This window comes from Hemibagrus wyckioides, linkage group LG27, assembly GCF_019097595.1.
Source record: "Hemibagrus wyckioides isolate EC202008001 linkage group LG27, SWU_Hwy_1.0, whole genome shotgun sequence".
Taxonomy (NCBI): domain Eukaryota; kingdom Metazoa; phylum Chordata; class Actinopteri; order Siluriformes; family Bagridae; genus Hemibagrus; species Hemibagrus wyckioides.
The window spans coordinates 14,750,993-14,774,607 of record NC_080736.1 but is presented as its reverse complement, the minus strand read 5'-3'; the positions used below and the strand labels follow the sequence as shown (position 1 = coordinate 14,774,607).

Here is a 23,615-nt window from a genome sequence, read left to right as displayed (position 1 = left end):
AGTGAAAGTTAAATGGAACATTGAAAGCATGCAAGGTTTGTCAGATTTTTTTTTTGTGGCTTTAATTTGCATAAAATTCCATAGTAACCCTTTTTTGATCTTTAGTATGAGGTCATACGCAGTGAGTCTACCACAACAAATGCTGCTCCAGTTAGGTGCCATTAAATTCTTCACAGTTCTTAAGGAGAAAAGTAAACTAAATTTGAATTCAATGAAAAAACCCTGAAAATCCTCTAACAAAAAAGGAGAAAAATGTAATAAGAAATAATAACTGAACAAAATTGCAAACAAACCTCTGCATTTTTATTGTGAAAGTCATTAACAACAATGTGAACAGATGAACATATTATTCAATGTATATTCAATGCCAGTATAGATAATGGTGTAAAAACATTTTTAAAAAAATGACATTTAAGCACAACAGCACTAATGCAACATTTCTAAACTTTATAGGAAACATTCAGGAACTGCAAACACTTAAACTTAATAACATTTGTACCAAATACATTTTTTGCAGATGATGTAGCAAAGAATCTCACATACTATATAAAAAATAATGTGAAAAGTATAAAAATCAGTAAATTGTGATATGATGCATATTTACTTAATACTGCAATTGCAGTTAAAATTTGTACATCAGCTTGAAGTAAAAATAGCCATTTATTGTTGATCAAAAATGTTTCGTATGACTAATAGTTACAAAAGCAAGGATAACTTTTATTAGCACGAGTATCATTTTATGTGACTAGAATGAGAGAAAAATGTAATTAAAAAAGATATGCTTATGTTGATGATATTGAATTCCCATAGGTTTATGGGTTCGAATGTTTTTTTTAAATGTTTTTATTCATTTCCTACGTGGATGATGACATAGAAGTTACTCTCGCTGTAATTTGTTCCTTTGTCCATGCACAACATGCCAGAAGGTTTTGTGTGGATGAACCAACCACTGTACGTGGCAGACTCGAAGCGACGATAGTTGTCCTTTGTAGTTTTCAGGTAGAAGACAAAAGGCCATGCACTGGGGTCATTCTTATAGATAGACTGCAGCTTGCTTTTGTCACAGCACTGAAACAGAAAATCAACACTTTCTTATTCTTATTGCAGTTCTTATGTCAATAACAAATCTCAATCTTGTGTTAATATAGAACAATCTGCACTTTGTTAGAATATTCCATGATTCTCCATTCAGAAAACATAACTAATACACTAAAGAAGGCCCTCAGATGAATTAGAATATGTCTTCAAGACTACTTAACAGTTAGCATGATGTGAAATATTTATACACTATCATGAAATCTAGCGGTGGGTGGATGACTCTCATGACCAATCCCACACATCACAGTAGACACTCTTGATTAATCTTGCTTGATTGCAGGCACTCTTGACCAATCCCACTCCCTCTGTGGATACTCTTGACTGGTCCTGCCCATTCTCAAAGACACTTTTAACTAATCCTGCTCCCTTTGTTAGACACTCTTGATCAATTCGTGTCCATATGCTGTCTGTATATGGCCAAATCTGCCTATTGCTGACCTTGACCAATCCCATCACCCCCAGCAGTCACTTTTGATTGATCTCACCCATTCTTTCAGACACTTGTGACCACTTCTACCTGCTCTCACAGAAACTCTTGACTAACCCCTCCCCTCCCTAGTCACTCCTGATTAATTATAGTAGTCTCCTAGGTGTCTAAATGCTGAAGGCACATGACCAATTCTGTATAATGCTGAAGACAATCCTGATTAAACATACCCACTCTCGTAGACAAGTGACTAATCCCCAATTCCCACTCTTGCAGACACTCTTGAGCAAACTCACAACATTTCTCAGACTCTCTTAAGAAATCTCTCCCTTTCTCACAGACACTCTTGACCACTTATGAACAAGAAGTAGTTCAAATCTTTAACAACTTGGAAATGTTTTATTTTAATGTTTCACTACATTTTTGGATTACTGACTGGATTCATTCTTACCTCCAAAGTCAAAACTGGTGTGCTTCCCATACAAATGCATTTAAGATAGGTGGTTGAACCACTGAAGTTCAAAACAACAGGAACACCTTTATCAAAATCATCTTGTGCATTTGACAAATAGTAGTAAATTGTGATCTTCGCTGTAAGAAAAGAAATATGCATTCTTTAAAATGTGATATTCACTAAAGAAAGTATAACCAATATCTAATTAATAAGAATACTTTCTCACTGGCATAGAATGGTTTGTTAAAATATTATGTTTACTCCTGGCAGTTCCAGTGAAGCCCTGAACTTAGCACATTTTCATAAATATGACCAAAAGTATGTGGACACATGAACATTGGACCCATTTGTGGGCCTTTGCCAAAGTGTTGCCAAATAGTTTGAAGCATACAAGAAAGTCTTTGTATGTTGTAGCATAAAGAGGTGCAACAATCTTTATTGGAAATGTGTTCTGGGTATGACAATGCTTCTGTATACAAAGTGAGCTCCTCTAAGAAAAAATATGTTGACCATACATATATGATTGTTACCTCACTGAATACCCCTGGGATGACTTTGAAACTTAGACTAAGTCTGCAAACCAAGTCTGAGTCACCATGTGTGAGTCACATGTCCATATTCTTTTGGCAATATGGTGTATTTTTCATACTTATTAGCCAGGCAGTAATTTGTTATTTGTAATTTGATCCTGGACTCACCTGTGGTGGATTTATTTTTGTGAGGCAGTGCTTTTTTTGAAATATTTTCAGGACAGATGTTTTGCTGCAGTAAACTCTGGATCAACACTTGACCTCTTTCAAAATTCTTTTGAATATATTCTGTGCAAACTGAAGAAACAGAAGTTGAAAGAGCACTATACATACGTACACTGGAATATAAACTGTATTAGAACAGCATATGGTTGCAGAAATGTTTCAACAAGTTTCAAAATGTGTTGATGTGTTAATGTTTTAAAGAATTTTTTTTTTACAGAAATGTAGAATGACTGTGGCTATATGGTGCAATCTTGTCTTGCTGTGTTTGGTTGTTCTTGTTACAGTAGTCATGGTTAGGTCACTGGTGTAAACACATCCCAAACAGAACTAAATGAATCTGAACATTCTCATCATTTTACTACAACAACAACAACTAAAACTGCAAGAAAACTTTTCTTTAGACCTCACCTGATGAGATTGTACTCTGCTGACTGGCCACAACAAAGTCATTGAGGGTGCATCCTTTACCACCACAACTGCTGCATGGGTTTTGTTCACTGCATCCTCTTGATTGCACAATCGCTACACTTGTGTTAGTCATAGACACAAGCAGCATTTCCTCATCAGTCAAAAAATCACCTTTCTTCTCCCTTCTCTCCCATTCAAACTCTTCTGGCACTTGTGGATTTTTGTCTTCTTCATTCAGACATGTTTCTTGAACCATGTCGAGACTGAAATATAAACTAATATCTTCCTTGTGGTAGGGCCTCATGTCACCAGACACTGGGCATTTCTTCTCTTTATCATCATCAGTACTTGCCCTGTGCATCGTCTGCAAACATGAAACGCAATGATATCCTCAACAAGCCTGATATCAACAAGTGGTTACAATACAGTGAGGGAAAATAAATATTCAGACACTTTTTGTCATTTAACATACATCCAGGAGTGCATACATTCACATCAATTTTACATTCATATTGTAAAAATGAACATGAAAAGTTTGTACTGTATTCATGAACATAAAGGTTCATATGGGAACATAAATCAGGAAGTTTACTTGGAAATTAATCATGTTCAAATTATAGTCATTAGACATAAAAAAGGCCATTTCACAAGAACTATCAATCATGGTGGAGGTAAAGAAGAAAAAAATTTCAAAAATTATTAAGGAACACTCGAATGGAAAAAAGCTTCAGAGCCACCAGATATACTTGAAATACTTTACAGGTGTTTTGATAGTATGCATGTGGAAAGTTCACTAATTATCTCTAGATAAGTGTGCATGCAAGATTTCACAACACTCTCTCAAATAAGGAAGGATGAGAAAATGCAATAGTTACATGATTGACATGAAAGGATGACCTGAAAGCAGCAGGAACTATAGTAAGACCAATGCACAATGAACTAATTACAATCATCCCCCTTCCCACTTCCAACTCCTCAGAAGCCCAGAGATATATCAGAAGTCATATTGGAGCAATATACTTCAAAAAATGAAATGGTACTGGGACCAAATCATCATCAAAGAAAACAAACAGGGAGATGTATGGGGAATAATTAAGGGAAACAAATCTCATCAGTCAGGCCCACTTCTTGTTTTTAAACTGACAAAATCCACCTATTGCTACCACTACCACAAACAAATACATCTCTCATTTCCTCTGTCCTTTCCCATAGATGCTAGCCAAAGATGGGAACATCATAAAAACTCTTGATTGCACTTGTTCATATATCATGTTCATATCGTCAGTAATTACAGAAGATATTATAAATCCATTAGATAATCAGTGGTCGAAAGTAATAGAGTAGATATTGTACTTGTACATGGTTCAGGAGACAGTTTCTTTACTACTTCATTCAATGACTCAAGGGAAGTGAATAAAAAAGTGAGTGACAGATGCATGCATGAAAACCTTGAAATACAGGAAATGAGGTTGAATGATATATATATATAGACCCATACAAGCTCATTAGTCCTGAGTCCATAATCCGTAGTGCTGAATAATAGGCAGAATTATATACAATAATATATACAATTATTGTATTATATACAATTGTTGTATATAATTCTGCCTATTATTCAGCACTAAGGACTCAGCACTATACATATTCTGGTTCTACCTCATTTCTACCTCATTTCCTGTAAATACACTCACCTGCAGAAATGCACTTTTTTGTTCACTTCATTCGAGTTCAAGACTCTTAAAAACTAAAGACTTAAGGCTCTGATCTAGAGTCTTCATGGAAAAAAGGATTTTCAGTGACCCTTACAACATTTTCTTTTGTTCATGACTCGCTTCCAAAAAACCTATATTATAAATGAAGTTAGAATCTGTTCATTTTTCTACCTAAATTTGACCAGAAACGACTGTACTGAATTATTTATTTATTTTTTTTCCTTTTATATATACTTGCTGTAGACTGTCGATGAACTAAATAATGTGTAAATATGTATTACTGGAATGGAAGCTGATTCATAAAGTTGGCTTGAATCACTACTTTGTTTTGTAAGATAATTTAATGAATGAGATCATTAGGAGTGTGTGGGTGTGTGAATGGTTGTGACTATGAAACAGTTTAACGTATAAATGCCTGAGTGAAGCGTTACTCGGGCTGTGTGTGTGTGTGTGAAAGAGAGAAACTACTTACCAGGATTGGCGACCCTGAGCTTAGCATCCTAGCAAACATCTTTGGAGGCAAACACTGAGTTTCGACATCGTCTATCTTCAGCAGCTTGTCTCCTTTCCTATAGAATGAAAGAGGCAGAAAACACTGCATCTGTTAATCTGTTTGCTACACTGTTAATCATTAATAGGTAAATAATGTCATAATCACATTAAGAAACAATAAAATGGTCTTTTATTACCTGCCAAAATCACTTGGCTTACTGGTCAAAACTTTTCCCACTTCATAAGAGTGTTTGCCATTGACCACGGTGTGAAGCAAGGAAACACCACCAGAGAGAAATGTCTCCTAGAAAAATAAATGGAAATCAAATCCAGTTAGACAAAGTTATTTTTTTAAAATAAACCATTGGAATAACCTTTATCAACTTAATCAGAGAGAAATAGAAATATCTGTTTTAAACAACTGACATCATTTCAAAGTCTTGCTCCAAAGAAATAACCTTTATCTTAATGAGATTGAGAGAGAGAGAGAGAGAGAGAGAGAGAGAGAGATGTACCTGTTCCATGTTGTTATCTTGGCAGAAAGTAATGACTCTGACAGCAAGCAAGGTAATTTGTCATGATATAAAGTGTGGAAAGTGGGATGGGCATCTCTTATTGTCACATATGATCTCACTGGACTGAGATCACACTCAAAAACAAAAGAAGGAAGTGGATTGAAGCCGCATGAGGAAGAAGCAGCCATAAAACAATATGTTTAGTCAACGAAAAGGAAGAAGCCAAGCAAGGGGGAGGAAAGTGTTGAACCCTTGAATAAAAGGGGAGGCATGCAAAATAAGGATGTAAGTAGTAAGAGTTTGTGTGTGGTCACTCAGAGGATTTATTCAGATTTTATTCAGATTCATAGTTCCTTTTTTAAAATAAATTAGATTACATACATTCTCTCACAAAAAAAAAAAAAAAAAAAATTATATATATATATATATATATATATATATATATATATTTTTTTTTTTTGTGGAAACACTATTGTCACTTTTATCAGAAGTGTCCATAAGTATATGAAGTACAACCACAAACTAATTTTAGTGTGACGTTCTAGTGAACAGAGCGGTTAAGTTGTTCTGTGTAAACAGGAAATATGTCACTGTCACTACACTCTTTAGATGTCAGTGGTCTCTAAAAAATAGTGCTACTCTTTGTTTAAAGAGGTGATTGTGGCTGAAGAGGATTTTTGTTTAATTACAGAAATATACAAATACAAGTTACATTACAGCAGTGTTGACAGTGTCAGCAGAGCAGAATTTATTGAGTCGTGTTATTGTTTATTATCTATAAGAGCACTGATATCATTAAAAAGCTGATGAAATTTGGGCCTCTCCTCCGGAAACTGTGAAAAGAGAATAAGAGAATGACACGTCTTTTAGCATTTAGGTTTGCATATTTTCAGTTAAAGATTATTTTTATTTGGAAAGAGTGTGTGTGTGTGTGTGTGAGAGAGAGAGAGAGAAAGAGAGAGAGAGTGAAAGAGAGAGAAAGAGGTAAATATTGTGTACTAAGGCAAAAAAGGAATTAGGAAAGTGAAAGTAGATAAGAGATCACCACATGTAAAAGTCACACGCTTGAGAAATGTCTTTGGTCTCAGTGTTATTAGAATTCAGATATGGCAATAGGATGTATGCATGTGTGTGTGTGTGTGTGTGTGTGAGGTGTGAGAGAGAGAGAGAGAGAGAGAGAGTGAGAGATGAAGTGATATGGAGTGATATGTGAAGAGAAAGGTTTACCTCATGCCAACATGATTTCATTACTTGGTAGATCTGATCTGTAGCCAGTTGGGGTCTATACAGGCGATGACCCTGCATCACTCTTTCAGTTACACGTGTGTTATCATAGTGCTCATAGGGCTGCTTACCCAGACTGTACACCTCCCACATCAGCACCCCTACACAACAAAATCAGCTTCATTATCATCATCATCATCATCATCATCATCATCAATCATTAACAAATTCAGGGGTACAAGTAGTTTTCTTGTTTAAATAGTAGCTAGCAGTGGTTGTCACAATTTAAAAAAAGGGAAAAATTAGTCAAAATTTGACAAGATTCGCCCTTTAATGATTAGAACATAAGAAATGTTCAACATTACATGTCCACAAAGCCGATAGAGTAAAGTAATATAGACTTCAGCTACTGTCGAACAAGTTGTATTTACGAGTTGAAGGCACATGAACGACACCGCAACCTCATACAGTATTTACAACTGGAGCTCCAAGTTTCTGAGTTAGGGGCGTGTCAATAAGAAAACATGGAGGAATCGATGGAAAGTCTGTAGCTAATGGTAAATTTCTGGAAAATGAATCTTTACTCGTCTTGGAAGCTGATTTCAGTTATTTTCAGGTATTATGTGTTTGGGTTATGAGGCATGTTACTGAAATTCTGCATTTAAGAATCTAAAGGAGAGAAATGGTTTGATTACTATATAATATGTAACGACGAACTCCACGTAAAGCATCTTCATAAATAAAATTTTAAACAATGAAAAAGCAAAAAAACCCTGATGTGTATTGTTTGTTTTTCATTTTCTAAAAAAAACCCCAGTATTTATACACCCTTTACTTGCTTATATATATATTTAATAAATATTTTTTTAAAATAAATATATTATATTATATTGTATTGTATTGTATATATTGTAATATTTTCATTTTTCACACAATTATTATTCTATTTTTATAACAAGAAAATACTCAATAAGTTTTGAATGAATTCACCCATAAAAAGGATAAAAAAGGGAACCTATAGGGTTCATTTGAATGAAACCTTAAAATTGTGTCTATATAGAACGTTTTCTTCTAAGACAAAAAAGAAACATTTCTAAACATTGTAAATAAAAGTACATAGCAAAAAGTCTCTGCTCTGGCTAAAACTATTACTCTTTTACCTTTAATTCTATCAGTATTATTTCAGTTTAGATAACTATACTGATATTAAGAGTGATATTTGTGGTTTACATGGATGACTAAAATGCTCTATGTTGGCTCTTAATAAACCATAAATTGTTAATCATTTACAAATTGGAAAGATATTGCACACAGTAACATTTGGTGGCTAAAGCCTTTCGTAGGCGTGTAACCCTGTGGATAAATTCTGTAGTGAGAATCAACTATTTTTTGTGTAGCAAGAAAGTATGCTAAGCATAATGGAAGATGTAGTAAGTGAAAGACAAACCAAACGCCCACACATCGGACTTGCTGCTAAATCTGGTGTAGTTCAAAACTTCAGGGGCGGACCACTTCACAGGAAATTTTGTACCTACAGAACTGGTGTACTGATCATCCAGGACATATCTACAGCACACATGGAGGAAGAAACCCCATACAATAAATCAAAGCAAACACATAAACATGCAAAACATGCTTTGTTTAGTGTGTGTACTGTATGCGGGCATCACCTTGCCATTCCAAAGTCAGACACTTTGACAGATAGGTCTTCGTCAACCAAACAGTTCCTTGCAGCCTGTAATGAAAATGAAGGAAAAAATGTGAAACTGCATAAAAGATGCAACCTTCTGAAGGTCTGTCTGTACCCCTTATCCAATCTATACTCAGGTCACAGGAAGCCTGTGCCTATCTCAGGTGTCATCGGGCATCAAGGCAGGATACACCCTGGACGGAATGCCAACCCATCACAGGGCACACGCACACAACACAGGGACTCCAATCAGCCTAGAAGCATGTTTTTGGACTGTGGGAGGAAACCCACCAAGCACGGGGAGAACATGCAAACTCCACACAAACAGTGAGCAGGAGCAAGACTTGAACCCAGGAGATGTGAGGCGAACGTGCTAACCACTAAGCCAACGTCTTGCCTCCTTCTGAATGTGTTGGTTGTAATTTCTTAACACCACTTTAGCTGCAAAGTTCTAAAATATATTAATATTAATTAAAAAGGCATGGTGGCTTAGAGGTTAGCAGTGTTGTGTCATAGCCTCCGAGATTGGGGTTCCTGTGCTTTGGAAGTTTATGGCTTCCTCCGCAGGCATCAATAAATTGTCTGCAGTGTGAGAGTGTGTGTGTGTATGTGCCATGTGATGGACTAACATTCTGTCTAGGGTGTCCCACAAGTCCCCTGGGATCAACTCCAGGGTCTCTGTGAGGACAAATGATTCAGAAAATGGATGGATGGATGGATAGGTGAACTAAGGAGGGGTGTTTTATACAGCAGGAAAATAATCACAGCGTGGTGTGATGCGGCCTATAATGTTGTGCTTATGGTTATATTTACTGTTGTGGAACTTGTTCAAGTTAGTTCCCTTTTATTACTACAAGCAGCCATTTTCATTTGTTGTTTCGCTGAGTGGTGAGAAAAGAGAGAAATGTCTGTTGCTGTAGATGTAAAATGACAGCAGGAACACAAAATGCATTTGTGCTCTTACTAGATCTCTGTGAATGAACTGCTGATCCTCGAGATAAGCCATGGCCTCACACACATCCAGGCACATGCTGAGGAGACGCTGAGGCTGCAGCTCTTTCCCATGCTGCCTCAGGTACTCCAGCAGGCAGCCGTTACTCATGAACTCCGTCACGATGTAGATGGGAAAGCACTCGGTACACACACCATAGAGCCTCACAAGTTTAGGATGCCTGAGTTTCCTTTCAGACAAGAGTGACACACAGACACTGTATTACAGATGCAGACTGTGTTAAATAGTGGTGGTCAAAGTATTACATTTATATTATGTTAAATACAAACAGGCATGGGGCTTGCATTGGATTGGAATATACTGTCACCTCACACACACACACACAGTATGGTTTATTATTATACTCAGAAGGAATGCCAGATTATTAACATGACTAAATCTTTCACATTTAAGCTTTAATCCTACTAATCTATGCCTGTCACTTACCACATTACTTTCAGTTAAAATAAATAAATAAATGAAATAAAGAGAAAGAAGCTGTTTCTATGACTAGACAGGTTGCATCTACGTCACTCACATAGGGTATCGTGTCATGTACAAGCAAATGTCCCAACAACAGTCAGGTTGGGTTTTTAGGTTATATTGCAATATTGGAATACGAGCAGTGAAATATTTTCAACATGTCGTAAATCTTTTTTTTTTTACTTTACTCACAAGAGAAACCATTGCTCTATCCGTCATATTTCTTTTTCTCACACAACACGTGATCTCGTTTAAAGGAAAAAAATCCTTGACATTTGCTGCCAGTATTAACTTTTGTTTTCAGAGCTTTATTAAAGCAGTTGCTTTCTGCCTGCTTACATCTGTTTCTCACATGTGGGCTGGTGGTTGAGAAAAAAAAAATGTCCGAAATCTCACCATAAGTGACATCTGCGTAAATTTTCCTGGAATTAATGATGACTCTAGTGAATATAAGCAAACAAGCCACGCAGGAAATCAAATGTGGGGGTTATTCTAAGATTTGTTTCCTACTCCTGTTCTTCCCTTTACTACTGTGCCTAATTTTACGACTTTTATATTGCTTTTTAACCATGAGCACAAACACGCTTGCACCTGCTAATAAAACCGGACTGCTGGGATCTGAGTTGACACAGTAACCACTGTAAAACAAGAGCTATAAAGGTTGAGAAAATGATTTTTTTTTTAAATAATATTTGAGAATGAAATTTTCAAATATCTATGAGCACAATATTGAATATTGAATAAGAACAGGAACAAATTTCCTAAACCACAATCACAAATACTAACTGAACTGGCCTGGATTTTTACCACTTTTACAATCAGTCAGCATTTAAAAAGGGAAGTGGAAGAGGTAACACGAGCATGAGAGAAACCTACATCATGATCTGGGCTTCCTCAATAAATTCGTCAGAAGACATGCAGCCCTCTTTCACCATCTTAATGGCCACCTGGTGTTCACCCTTCCACACACCGAGCTGGACCACTCCGAACTGGCCGCTGCCGAGCTCTTTCACCACACGCACGTCTTTCCGACTCAGCTCCCACATGCCTGAATGCAATCAAAACACACGCACACACACAAAATTAAAGTCATGCTGAACATACCATGCAGCTCTATTGTTGTTGCTAATCTTCTCCTTCCCTTCCCATGGCTTCTCCTCGGATCTCAGCGTGTCTGGGAGACCTTACATTGTGGATGATGGCTCACCAGCTGAAACTCAATCCCAGCAAAACTGAACTGCTGGTCATCCCAGGTGATTTGTCCCCAACCCAGGATCTTGCAATATATTTGAACAACTCTCTGTCCTTTTCCTCCCATGTTACTAATGTCACATTCTCATGTCAGTTTCATCTGTACAACATCAGAAGGATTCAGCCATTTATATCTACACAGGCTGCTCAGGTGCTTGTTCAGTCTCTTGTCATTCCAAGACTGGACTACTGTCACTCTCTCCTGGCAGGTCTACCTCTGAATGCAATTCGTCCAATGCAAATGATCCAAAGTGCAGCCTCGTGACTTTTTTTTAAACCAGCCTAAGTTCTCCCACACCACCCTACTGCTCCCAACAGTTTTTATGCTGATGGTATCCCAAGTCTGTGACCTATTGAACCAGTGTCAATGTATTCTTTGATAGAGACTTCAAAACACTCTTGTACGTCACTATGGATAAGAGCATCTGCCAAATGCCAAAAACCTAAATGTAAATGTATATATAATTATAATTTTAATTTGTCAATTATCAGAAAAAAGTCAGTAGGCGTTCCTACTACTGGTTGCCAAAGTAATAATGGTTCTCAGTGGTGGTGCAACTGGCATTCAACTTTCTTGCTGCTAAAATAAAATTTTCTGGAGGGAGATTTGGCACTTGTGTGTAAAATTCAGCAGTGTCTATCTGCATCAAATAGGAGATGAAGGAGACGCATACCCTCTACTGTCTTCACTCCCTATTGTCTGCACCGAGTCGCTCATATTTCTTCAAGATTTCTAAACTTTGTTGCATCACTAATGTGGACACGCCCAAATCTAGTCACCAACACTTACTGGTGCTCATGTTGCCAGCTCTCATTGGTCCTGAGATAAGCAATGAACAGTCTTTATGTTTACAGCAGCAGCATACAGGTGATGTTATCGAGTGACAAGAAAGATTTTAGGAATATACTTCCCAAAGTTTTCAGAATCATCTCTACATTTGTGGCGGTATGTTTTACAAACCAGGATTATAGTGTACACACTTGGACAAAATTGTTGGTACCCTTCCATTAAAGAAAGACAAACCCACAATGGTCACTGAATTAACTTAAAAATGTACTGAAAACTGACTAATAAAAATCAGACATTGCTTTATGGTTCAACAGAAGCCTTTAAAAAACAAATTAATGAAACTGGCCTGGACAAAAATGATGGTGCCCCTGGAGAACATTGAAAATATTTTGACCATAGGGACATGTGAAACTGGTGTCTTCAAACTTGTAATCAGTCAGTCTGCCTATTTAAAGCGTGAAAAGTAGTTACTGTGCTGTTTGGTATCATGGTGTGCATCGCACTGAACATGAACCACAGAAAACTAAGGAGAGAGTTGTCTCAGGAGATTACAAGTAAAATTATAGACAAGCATGTTAAAGGTAAAGGCTATAAGACCATCTCCAAGCAGCTTGATGTTCCTGTGACTAAAGTTGCACATATTATTCAGAAGTTGAAGGTCCATAGGACCGTAGCCAACCTCTCTGCATGTGGCCCCAAGAGGAAAATTGAAAAGACAGATAATATGAATGGTAACTTAAAGAGCCCAGTCAACTCCAAGGTCAAGGTCCATCTGTGTCAGGTCACCATCCATTGCTGTTTGAGCCAGAGTGGACTTAATGGAAGATACTGTTGAAAGCAAATCATTAAAAAGCTAGACTGGGATTTGCCAAAATGCATATTAACAAGCCACAAAGCTTCTGGAAGAATATCCTTTGGACAGATGAGACAAAACTGGAGCCTTTTGGCAAGTCACATAAGCTCTATGTTCACAGACACAAAAATTAAACACACAATAAAAAAGAACACTGTAGCTACTGTGAAACATGGAGGAGGCTTGGTTATGTTCTGCGGCTGCTTTGCTTCATCTGGCACAGTCTTGAATCTGTGCAAGGCACAATGATATCTCAAGGCTATCAAGGCATTCTGGAGTAAAATGTGTTGCCTAGTGTCAGAAAGCTTAGTCTCAGTTGCAGGTCATGGGTCCTTCAACAGGATAATAACCCACACAGCTAAAAACACCCAAGAATGGCTAAGAACAAAACATTGGACTACTTTGAAGTGGCCTTCTATAAGCCTTGATCTAAATCCTATTGAACATCTGTGGGAAGAGCTGAAACATGCAGTGTGGAGAAGACACCATTTAAATCTGAGATAGCTGGAGAGGTTGCTCATAAGCATTGGTCCAAAATACCTGTGGGCAGGTGCAGAAGTCTCATTAAGAGTTACAGAAATCATTTCATTGCAGTGATGTTGTTGTTCTTTCGGCTGCCCCCTGTTTGGGGTCGCCACAGCAGATCAGTTGGTCCGCGTGTTTCACAGGTTTTACGCCGGATGCCCTTCCTGAGGCAATCCTCCCTTTTAATCCGGGCTCAGGACCAGCACTGACAGTTCACTCTTCAGTGGCTGGGTTAGCGCCCCTGCCTGGGAATCGAAACCGGGCCATGGCAGTGAGAACCCAGGATCCGTAGGATCAGGATCAGGAGACATAAATCGCTTCATGATTGCCTCAAAAGGTTGTGCAACAAAATATTAAGTTAAGGGTACCATCATTTTTGTCCAGGCCTGTTTCATTAGTTTGTGTTTTTAAATGCTTCTGCTGAACCACAATTCAAAAGCAATGACTGATTTTCATTAGTCAATTTTCAGTAAATTTTTATTTATTACTTTTGTCAGTATCAAATGATTTTAGTTAGTTTCAAATGAGCATTGTGGATTTTTCTTTCTTTAGTGGAAGGGTAACAACAGTTTTGTCCACGTGTGTGTGTGTTATGTGTGTTATGTATCTCACCCTGTGCAGTCTGTGGTGTGGGACTGGTTTCTCTAGCAGGAAGTCGCAGTCTTGTAAGCAGGCCTTAAATAAACACACACACATACTCAAATACACACAGTGAGGGAGTGACAGATGAAATATCAATTATGTAACAGTTTCCAGGACAAATACAAAAGAACTATGTGAATCATGTGAAGAATTTACTCATCTAATGTGATTCATTCTATAATTATTAATATTAAGAAGTGAAATCTATTGTGTATGTTTAATATGTACATAATTTCCAGTGTGGATGTCTGTGTAAATAGTTCAAGAAATGTCCCACACCTGCTCCATTGTGTTGATGATATTCTATCATCTGGGGAATGGACTCAAAAAGGTGGTTTTCTGCCAAATAATACAGCCCGTCTGCGTTGACGTTAATGAGATAATGCCGTACAGTTCCATTCACCTCACTGGAAACATTTGCAGGTGTGAACTTAGGAAAAGCGATGACTACAGGATGAGGTCAAAGCTTCATGTCTACATGGGGGGATTTTTAGATCCCCATTAAGCAAGAGATAAAATAAAAAAAGTTTCATTTGTACTCACTCTAGTGCCCGACTAAACAGAGACACTGTGTATACTCCTTTTTGACTGGAATCTCTGACTACGAAGGATCCTTCTTTACCCTAAGAAGGAAAAAAAGGAACATGAGATTTCATGTTTCAGGTTCATGTTCACATGAAAAGTCAGAACGGTGAAAAAAAAAGCTGATCGCAGTGACTCTTACTACAGAATAGGTATGATTTCCATTTCATGGAAATCAAGTGAGTGGATACTGAAGTGGTCTTCTGCTGTTGTACTGCTATGCATTCTTAGATGCTTTTCTGCTTTTTCCTGTCACCTCAAACCGGTCTAGTCTTCTCTGGCCTCTCTACCATTAACTAAAATCCTCAAACCATCTTTTCTGTTACATGCCACAGTCACTGTCTCCCCCAAAATTCTGATTTTTGCTCTGAATATTACCTGCATGTATTGTGATTGGCTGATAGCATGGATGAGCAGGGGGTAGAGGTGTTCCTATTAAAGTGGCTGATAAGGGTACATGAGAGTCAACTGATAAAAGTAGGAAAAGATGGGAACTCTCACCTTCTCGCGTAGCAGCTGCTCAGTCTTCACTCGGGACATGTTTCCCACATACCAGCTGGATGAGTTAGAGTCAATAAACCAAGTTAAATCCAAATTAGCTGAAAGCACACTAACCTAATGCTTTTTTCTGTTTCACTTGGAGATATTTGTACTAGAAGTTATTTTTTTAATTAATTATTTTTTATATAAATATGAGTGAATAAAACTCACGGATAGTTTTCTATGTCGTCTTCAACAGAGCAGCTCAAGCTGGAAATGAAAAAACATGTTTATTTCTTGTTTACATTAGATTTCTTTGTGTAATGCTTTCAAAAAAACATGTCCTACTGAAACCTTTATCTATAAATACCTATGTAGCGTAAATTAGTACTGTCTTACGTGACTGATCACTTCCTCTTACTTGACTGTGACGGCCAACCAGGTGAGAAGACAGCTGGAGAGACTTCCAAAGCATCAAAGCAAGGCTGCAAGCCCTGATGGTATTAGTCCCAGGGTTCTTAAGCCCTGCTGTCTGGTATCCTGAAATCTGATGCAGGAATGGGTACCAGTGCTTTGGAAAACATCTTGTCTAGTACCGATACCTAAGAAAGCCACCCCATCTGGCCTCAGAGTCTACAGACCAGTTGCTTTGATGTAACATGTCATGGAGGTGTTGGAGAGAATAGAAGGTTTCACCCGGCCCCTTAGGTGAAACCTGCACTGGACCCACTCTAGTTTGCTTACCAGCCTCATGTGGGTGTCAGTGATGCTGTAATCTATCTGCTGCAGCATGCTCACTCCTACCTGGATGATTTTATTTATTTTTCTAGTGCCTTCAATAACATCCAACTATTTCTGCTGAGTGAGAAGCTGCTTAGAATGGGTGTCATCTCATCTACCATCTCTTGGTTTGCTGACTACCTGTCTGATAGGCCCCAGTGGTCGGTAACAGAGGAGCACCTCACGGGACTGTCCTGTCTCCATTTTTGTTCACTCTATACATATCAGACTTTCAGTACATTTCTGAATCATGCCACCTGCAGATGTTTTCTGACGACACTGCAGTGGTGGGGTGTATTAGGGATGGACAGGAGTCAGAATAACTAGGCTAACTTTGTGGACTGAAGCACTAGGAATTACTCCCAAATGTGATGAATACTAGAGAATGATGTTAGACTTTAGGAGGACTAAAACTTTGAGCCCATAACCATCATGGGATAGGAGGTTGGAATTGTTGACAACCACAAGTAAATGGGTGTACACTTATACGACAGACTGGACTGGAGGACCCACTCTGATGCTGTATACAACCAGAGAATGAGCAGACTCTATTGTCTGAGGAAGCTCAGATCTTTCAATGTTTGTAACAAGATGCTGGAGATTTTCTACCAGTCTGTGGTGGCGAGTGCCATTTACTGTTGTGGTTGTGGTCTGCTGGGGGGACAGCATCAGTGCCAGGGATGCCAGCACGATTAACAAGATAATTTGCAAGTCTGGATCTATCACTGGACACAAACTGGAGACATCTGAGTCAGTGAGGAACGGGAGGTCACTGAACAAACTGCTCTCAATCATGGGCAATCCGTCTCACCCATGCTACAATACACAACAGAGTCAGCGGAGCTAATTCTTCAAAAGACTTGTTCAGATTCGTTGTCACAGAGAATGCTACAGGAGATCATTCATACCATTCACAATAACATTATACAATAGTTCACCTGTGTGTGACAGGTGATAACACTCTCACACTGCACTATTACAACTATTAGCACTTTGTTCTAGACTCTTAGGGTACTTCATATTTATTATTTACTGCTAGTTTGCACATGTAAATATGGTGAAATCCACTGTTTCATGAACTGTGTTTCATATCTGCACTGCTACTTTTAATTTAACTTATAGCGCAACACAAATGAAATCTGTTGCCCTCTGATGGACAAAAAGATAACAACATGGGGGAAAAAAATCAAAGACTCACTGTGATTTTAATGTGCTGGCTTTCTTCTTCTTGGACATTCTTGACGTTTCCTGCTTCTCCTCTCTGTAATATTTTATTTTATGTATGATATTTCACAGAATAAAGTACATATTTTTAATTTTACACCTGGTATAAGGAAATTCCATTTTTCCAGGAAAAAAAGGGGTTGTCTAAATTGACTGCTTTACAAATGGCATGTTTGGTCATTTGGGACAGATATTATCATTTGTTTTATTTATATATATATTTATATTTTATTTATATATATATATATATATATATATATATATATATATATATATATAGATATATACATATATATATATACATATATATATATATATATATAAACATATATATATATATATATATATATATATATATATATATATGTGTATATATATATATATGCAGGGGTTGGACAATGAAACTGAAACGCCTGGTTTTAGACCACAATAATTCATTAGTATGGTGTAGAGCCTCCTTTTGCGGCCAATACAGCATCAATTCGTCTTGGGAATGACAGATACAAGTCCTGCACAGTGGCCAGAGGGATTTTGAGCCATTCTTCTTGCAGAATAGTGGCCAGGTCACTACGTGATGCTGGTGGAGGAAAACGTTTCCTGACTCGCTCCTCCAAAACACCCCAAAGTGGCTCAATAATATTTAGATCTGGTGACTGTGCAGGCCATGGGAGATGTTCAGCTTCACTTTCATGTTCATCAAACCACTCTGTCACCAGTCTTGCTGTGTGTATTGGTGAATTATCATCCTGATACACGGCACCGCCTTCAGGATACAATGTTTGAACCATTGGGTGCACATGGTTCTCCAGAATGGTTCGGTAGTCCTTGGCAGTGACGCGCCCATCTAGCACAAGTATTGGGCCTAGGGAATGCCATGATATTGCAGCCCAAACCATCACTGATCCAGCCCCATGCTTCACTTTGGGCATGCAACAGTCTGGGTGGTACTCTTCTTTGGGGCTTCTCCACACCGTAACTCTCCCGGATGTGGGAAAGACGGTGAAGGTGGACTCATCAGAGAACAATACGTTTCACATCCCAAGATTTTCGTTTGGCATTGGCATGAGTGACCAAAGGTTTGGCTATAGCAGCCTGGCCATGTACATTGACCCTGTGGAGCTCCCGATGGACAGTTTTGGTGGAAACAGGAGAGTTGAGGTGCACATTTAATTCTGCAGTGAGTTGGGCAGCTGTGGTTTTATGTTTTTTGGATACAATCCGGGTTAGCACCCGGACATCCCTTTCAGACAGCTTCCTCTTGCGTCCACAGTTACTCCTGTTGGATGTGGTTCGTCCTTCTTGGTGGTATGCTGACATTACCCTGGATACTGTGGCTCTTGATACATCACAAAGACTTGCTGTCTTAGTCACAGATGCTCCAGCGAGACGTGCACCAACAATTTGTCCTCTTTTGAACTCTGATATGTCACCCATAATGTTGTGTGCATTGCAATATTTTAAGCAAAACTGTGCTATTACTCTGCTAATTAAACCTTCACACTCTGCTGTTACTGGTGGAATGTGCAATCAATGAAGATTGGCCACCAGGCTGGTCAAATTTAGCCATGAATCCTCCAACACTAAATTGGCCAGTGTTTCAGTTTCATTGTCCAACCCCTGTACCCCTGTTTATATATATATATATATATATATATATATATATATATATATATATATATATATATATATATATACGTATATATATATATATATATATAGTTTCTTGCATTAGCAGCAATAGATTGTGTTTTAACTGATTTACCTGTCATCTGTATTCACTTCCTCTATGTAATTAGAAGGGACGAGTCCTTCCGAACTAATAAAAAATAAAAATAAAAATTTTTAAAAAAGAAAGAAAAAAGGATAATCTTGAACAAGCTTTTTTCTCAAAACATTTTCCTACAAATTTGCGATATTAAAAGTTAATTACAAAGCACAAAGGAAACGACATTAAACATTTTTTTTGGGGGGTGGGGTGGGGGGGTTGATTTAACAGCTATAGATTTTACCAACAATATTAGCATAAATAAGATAATATTTGGGACTCCTCTTGTGGTGTTTTTACACAGCTGGAAGATATTTTCTTTTTAAAACCCACTTCTATTTTATCTTATTAATCACAGGTCAAAAGAAACACAAACATGAGAATTACTGCCTTTCTCCTGCATAGGAGTAATCATTCTGCCGTGAGTTTTCTTTTCACTGTGAAAGATGCTAGCAAGATGCCTAACATTTGCTAACTAGCTAGCTTAAAAACAAGCTCCTCTTACAGATCTTAAACTTTCAGCAGTTCTTAGCAACAAATACTGTGTTCTTTGAGACTAATGAGCTAGTTAACTAAACAACAGTGTGTAGAATTGTTTCTCTAGTTTTTGTTGTTTTAATTTGACTCCTGCTTGTATTTTCTGTATTAGCAGTCTAGCTTAGTCGTATCAGTCTACCTGAAATATGATTCTCTTCTTATTACCACTTGAGAGAATTATAATCTTTTACCCAGTCATGTCTCTGATTTTCCACCAGTCACCCGACATCTTTTCCAGAGAGACATATCGGATTCCCTTTACTACACTTAGCTCTCCAGGCTTCTTGGCAGTGTAGTCATACAGAGCCACAACCTCCACACAGGCATTGCCTTCATCTTCTGGGATGGGAGGAAGATGGGTTCTCTCTCGGAGCTGTAAAGATGCACTGTTACACTGATCCAAACCCATCATCATCAACAACAACATAATCATTATGAAAGGGTATAAATTTTCTTCTCACCTTTGCAGATGGCACAGGAGGTAACGTAATATTTCGAGAAGATGCTCTGAGCTTCAATGATTCTGCAATTCAACAATTGAGCATCAGCTATGTTGCTTTTTATTCAGTGAACACCTTTTTACAAACTCTACAACACAGTTTTTTTAAACAGACCATTTTGAGTTTTACCTTCCTAGAGAAACACCTGAAAGCTGAGGTCACTGAGGTGCATTTACAGCAATGCTATGAAGTGCCACACCTAAATACAAAAGACAAACACCTAATGGTAAAAAAAAAACAACACCACACACCTTTGTGCCAGTCACAGCAGCCTGGGGCATTCCTTACGGCCTGGCCACAGCACAGGAATACTCCGTCTACCCAAAATCCTTTGTGGTACTTTGCAGAGAGCTTATCATTTCCCTGTATGACTGTATACAAACACACACACATTTTATAATGTATAATATAATATATAATAAAGATATAAACAGTGATCTGAGCGTGTTCTTAGTCACACTTTACATCAGCAAAAATTAAGAGAACATCTTGCCTTGCATCATCGCCTCTAACCAGTCCATTCTATCTGTATCATCCTTTGCGAACATGTACAGGATGCTTTCATCATATGCAATCTAATAGGAAAGGATTAATTAGTGTTCTGTTTAAGAAAAAGCCTTTATTATCGCCACACATACATTATAGCACAGTGGAAATATTTTCGCATATCGCAGCTGAGGAAGTTGGGGTCAGAGAACAAGGGCAGATATGATACAGTGCCCCTGGAGCAGAGAGGGTTCTCAATTGCCCAACAGTGGCAGCTTTGCAGTGCTGGGGTTTGTACCATGACCTTCTGATCAACAACCCAGAACCTTAACCACTGGAGCCACCACTACCCTAATAACCACCATACTTTAAAGTATTTGTTCTAGATAAAATTAAAGTGAGATAGACTTGTTTTGGAGATACTGTATATATTTAGGGTTTCTTAAAGTAATGTTAAACAATGAAACATCCTTTTTCTTTTGGCAATTTAGCTACAGTGATATCCTAAGAGTTTCCACAGGCTGAGGTGTATATGTAGTATGTGACCTTATATGATAATAAAAGGAAGTGAAAACTGTGAACATGTGAAAAGACGTTGCAATGATGCAATTCACTTACAGTCACTTGTAAGAACACTAGTCAAAATAGCCTTTCGAGTAAACAACCTCTTTTCATGTCATTTCACTTCTTTATGACACAGATTTTGTGTGTGTGTGTGTGTGTGTGGAACGAAACCTGAAAGGGGAACTTTCTTTCTACTGGCGCATTCTTCTCTGGCTCGACTTTTTCCACCCAGTAGATTCTATCTGTCAGAATTGACCCTTTTTTTCTCCTCTTATTCTGAGAAAAATAAAATTACAACACATACAGCAACAACATGTGACCAAAGTTGTCTGTTTTTAAGCTTTCTGTTACCATTCAAATTCTTTACACAGAATAATCTATAGACGATATCATATGTCAGTAATCAGAAAATGTAAATGAGTATCTTGTATGTAAACCTGGATGGGAAAAAGCCTACCCCTTTTTCCTGTTCATAGTAAATCAGGGTCTGGCTGGTCAGGATGAAAAGGCGCTCTTTATAGTTCCTAGGAAATATTTTCTTTTTCTGCTGGGACATCTTCAGCAGGACGCCTTCCTTAATGATTTTGACTTCACTCATCTGAGCCACTTTGGTACAGGCACTACACAATCACCAAAGAACACATAAACACACACACACACACACACTTTAAACGGATAAGGGAATGATGACTACTGCATGGAGCAGTCAAACTCAAAGCACAAAAAAACACTCATATAATCTAATTAAAATTACATTTTAATTATCTAATTTTTATAACAATAAAAAGCGTCATGTCTTAACAAGATGTAATGAAAACATCATATCAACTGCACTATATTCTGTACATTTCTGCATTTTTCATCTCTACTATCTAAAACAAAATAAAATATCTTGAATATAATCACTTTTATATATCTAATATTTCACATTTTCTGTATAAGATTATTAACCCTATTTATGGACCTTTTCTACAGTATATTCCAAAAAATAAAAAAATCCAGAAACACACATGTAATTTGTTTATTATAACCTTGTAATCAGGGAAAATGAGACTGGACAGGAAAACTGGACTATATTTATATACCTTTTTTTTGTGGTGCTGAACAATTGACTGGATGGTGCAGGAAGTGCAATAATATTCAAAGGTAATAATAATATTAACCTAGAGCTTCCCCCCAACACTACGCTTTATAACTTGTATCATCTTGTGGTAAGTTACACTTTAAATCCTACCACTTTAATATCATTACATTTATTATTCATTAAAAAAAAACGATATATAGCTACCTTTACAGGCAGAAGAACGATCCGTCTGGCTTCTCAGCTGCAAATTCAACGTGTCTGATGGATTCGTTTTTCTGATAACTGCTTAGAGAAGGTGCAGGATCACAAAGACTCCAGTGTGGCATGAGGCTGGTGTTTGCCTAACCTATTTGCATGGCCCTGACACCACTCAAAGGAAACACAGACTGGCCTTTGTCTAAAGCTCATAGCTACCTGTTTCACCTGCACATTGTAGTAATTGAATATCCTATTTTAGTGGCACACCAGTGTACGTTTGGGTAAATCAGTAAGATGAGACTTTCACAGACAACAACAGAAAAATAGATTTGTTCCAATACATTATTGTTTCTGTAGTAACAGCTCAAACACAGATGCTCCTCATTAATCTAAGACTAATAATAAAAGTGTTAACAAATGAGAAATGAGAAGTCATTAATCGGGTGAGGTCTTATGTAACATTTCTAGAAGGAGTCTCTTGTGTCAGTGCTTTGTAACAGTCATGATGCTTTGTAATGGGAAAGTCTTCAGTAATTCATGTGTTCCAGTTTCTCTACAAAATGATAAGCTGTGCTTGTCTTGTGTAATTGAATTAATAAAAGAGAAGCTGGTGAGCAAATATCCATGAAAGTAATCTTGTCTCATGGACATTCCAAAAAACCCTAATGTCATTCATTAATGAATGAAAGATAATAATCTAAATCAGGGTGATAAGGCAGTCTGTTTAACATCAGGCCTCGCTGTAAAAGTTGTGTGTATTTGTTAATGTTTTCTGTACACAACCATTTATACATCATTTCTGGAAGTTCTTCAACATTCAGACTTATGACAGAGGCCAAGGGTTCTTGGTAATAGGACAAGCAGCAGTACTTTTTTGTAGTTTCCTTAAAAAAAGAGAGAGAAAGCCATGTGAGGTAACAACTCTTTCATGCTGCTACACTGAAGGAAAAAAAATTGGAAAATGATGCACATGCAGTTGAAAATTTCAATGCAACTTTGCCACAACATGATGCAATATCGTTAAAAGGGACGGGAAGAAAGTGAGGCAAACAGCAGACAGGAGTGAATCACAGGCAAATTACCAGGAAGCAAAGTGAGATTTAAA

General features: G+C 37.6%; 1 protein-coding gene across 2 annotated transcripts; it reads right to left on the bottom strand.

The window, feature by feature from the left end:
- Positions 1 to 326: 326 nt before the first annotated feature.
- LOC131347795 (cytoplasmic tyrosine-protein kinase BMX-like) lies at positions 327 to 22,646 on the bottom strand. Of its 2 annotated transcripts, XM_058382177.1 has the most exons (25): positions 22,517 to 22,646; positions 21,686 to 21,848; positions 21,400 to 21,504; positions 20,672 to 20,753; positions 20,430 to 20,549; positions 20,140 to 20,201; positions 19,870 to 20,051; positions 19,139 to 19,192; positions 17,351 to 17,413; positions 15,604 to 15,642; positions 15,394 to 15,448; positions 14,854 to 14,933; positions 14,590 to 14,717; positions 14,281 to 14,343; positions 11,126 to 11,297; positions 9,740 to 9,956; positions 8,756 to 8,820; positions 8,533 to 8,651; positions 7,089 to 7,246; positions 5,544 to 5,650; positions 5,327 to 5,423; positions 3,143 to 3,506; positions 2,678 to 2,806; positions 1,977 to 2,116; positions 327 to 1,068 (listed from the first exon to the last, which is right to left on the bottom strand). In XM_058382177.1, the coding sequence occupies exons 2-25, from the start codon at positions 21,824 to 21,826 to the stop codon at positions 844 to 846; spliced, it is 2,967 nt and encodes a 988-aa protein (XP_058238160.1). In that variant the 5' UTR covers positions 21,827 to 21,848; positions 22,517 to 22,646; the 3' UTR covers positions 327 to 843. The 2 variants fall into 2 exon arrangements, with proteins under 2 accessions (XP_058238160.1, XP_058238161.1); XM_058382178.1 differs by lacking the exons at positions 327 to 1,068; positions 1,977 to 2,116; positions 2,678 to 2,806 and adding an exon at positions 2,815 to 3,035.
- Positions 22,647 to 23,615: the final 969 nt, after the last annotated feature.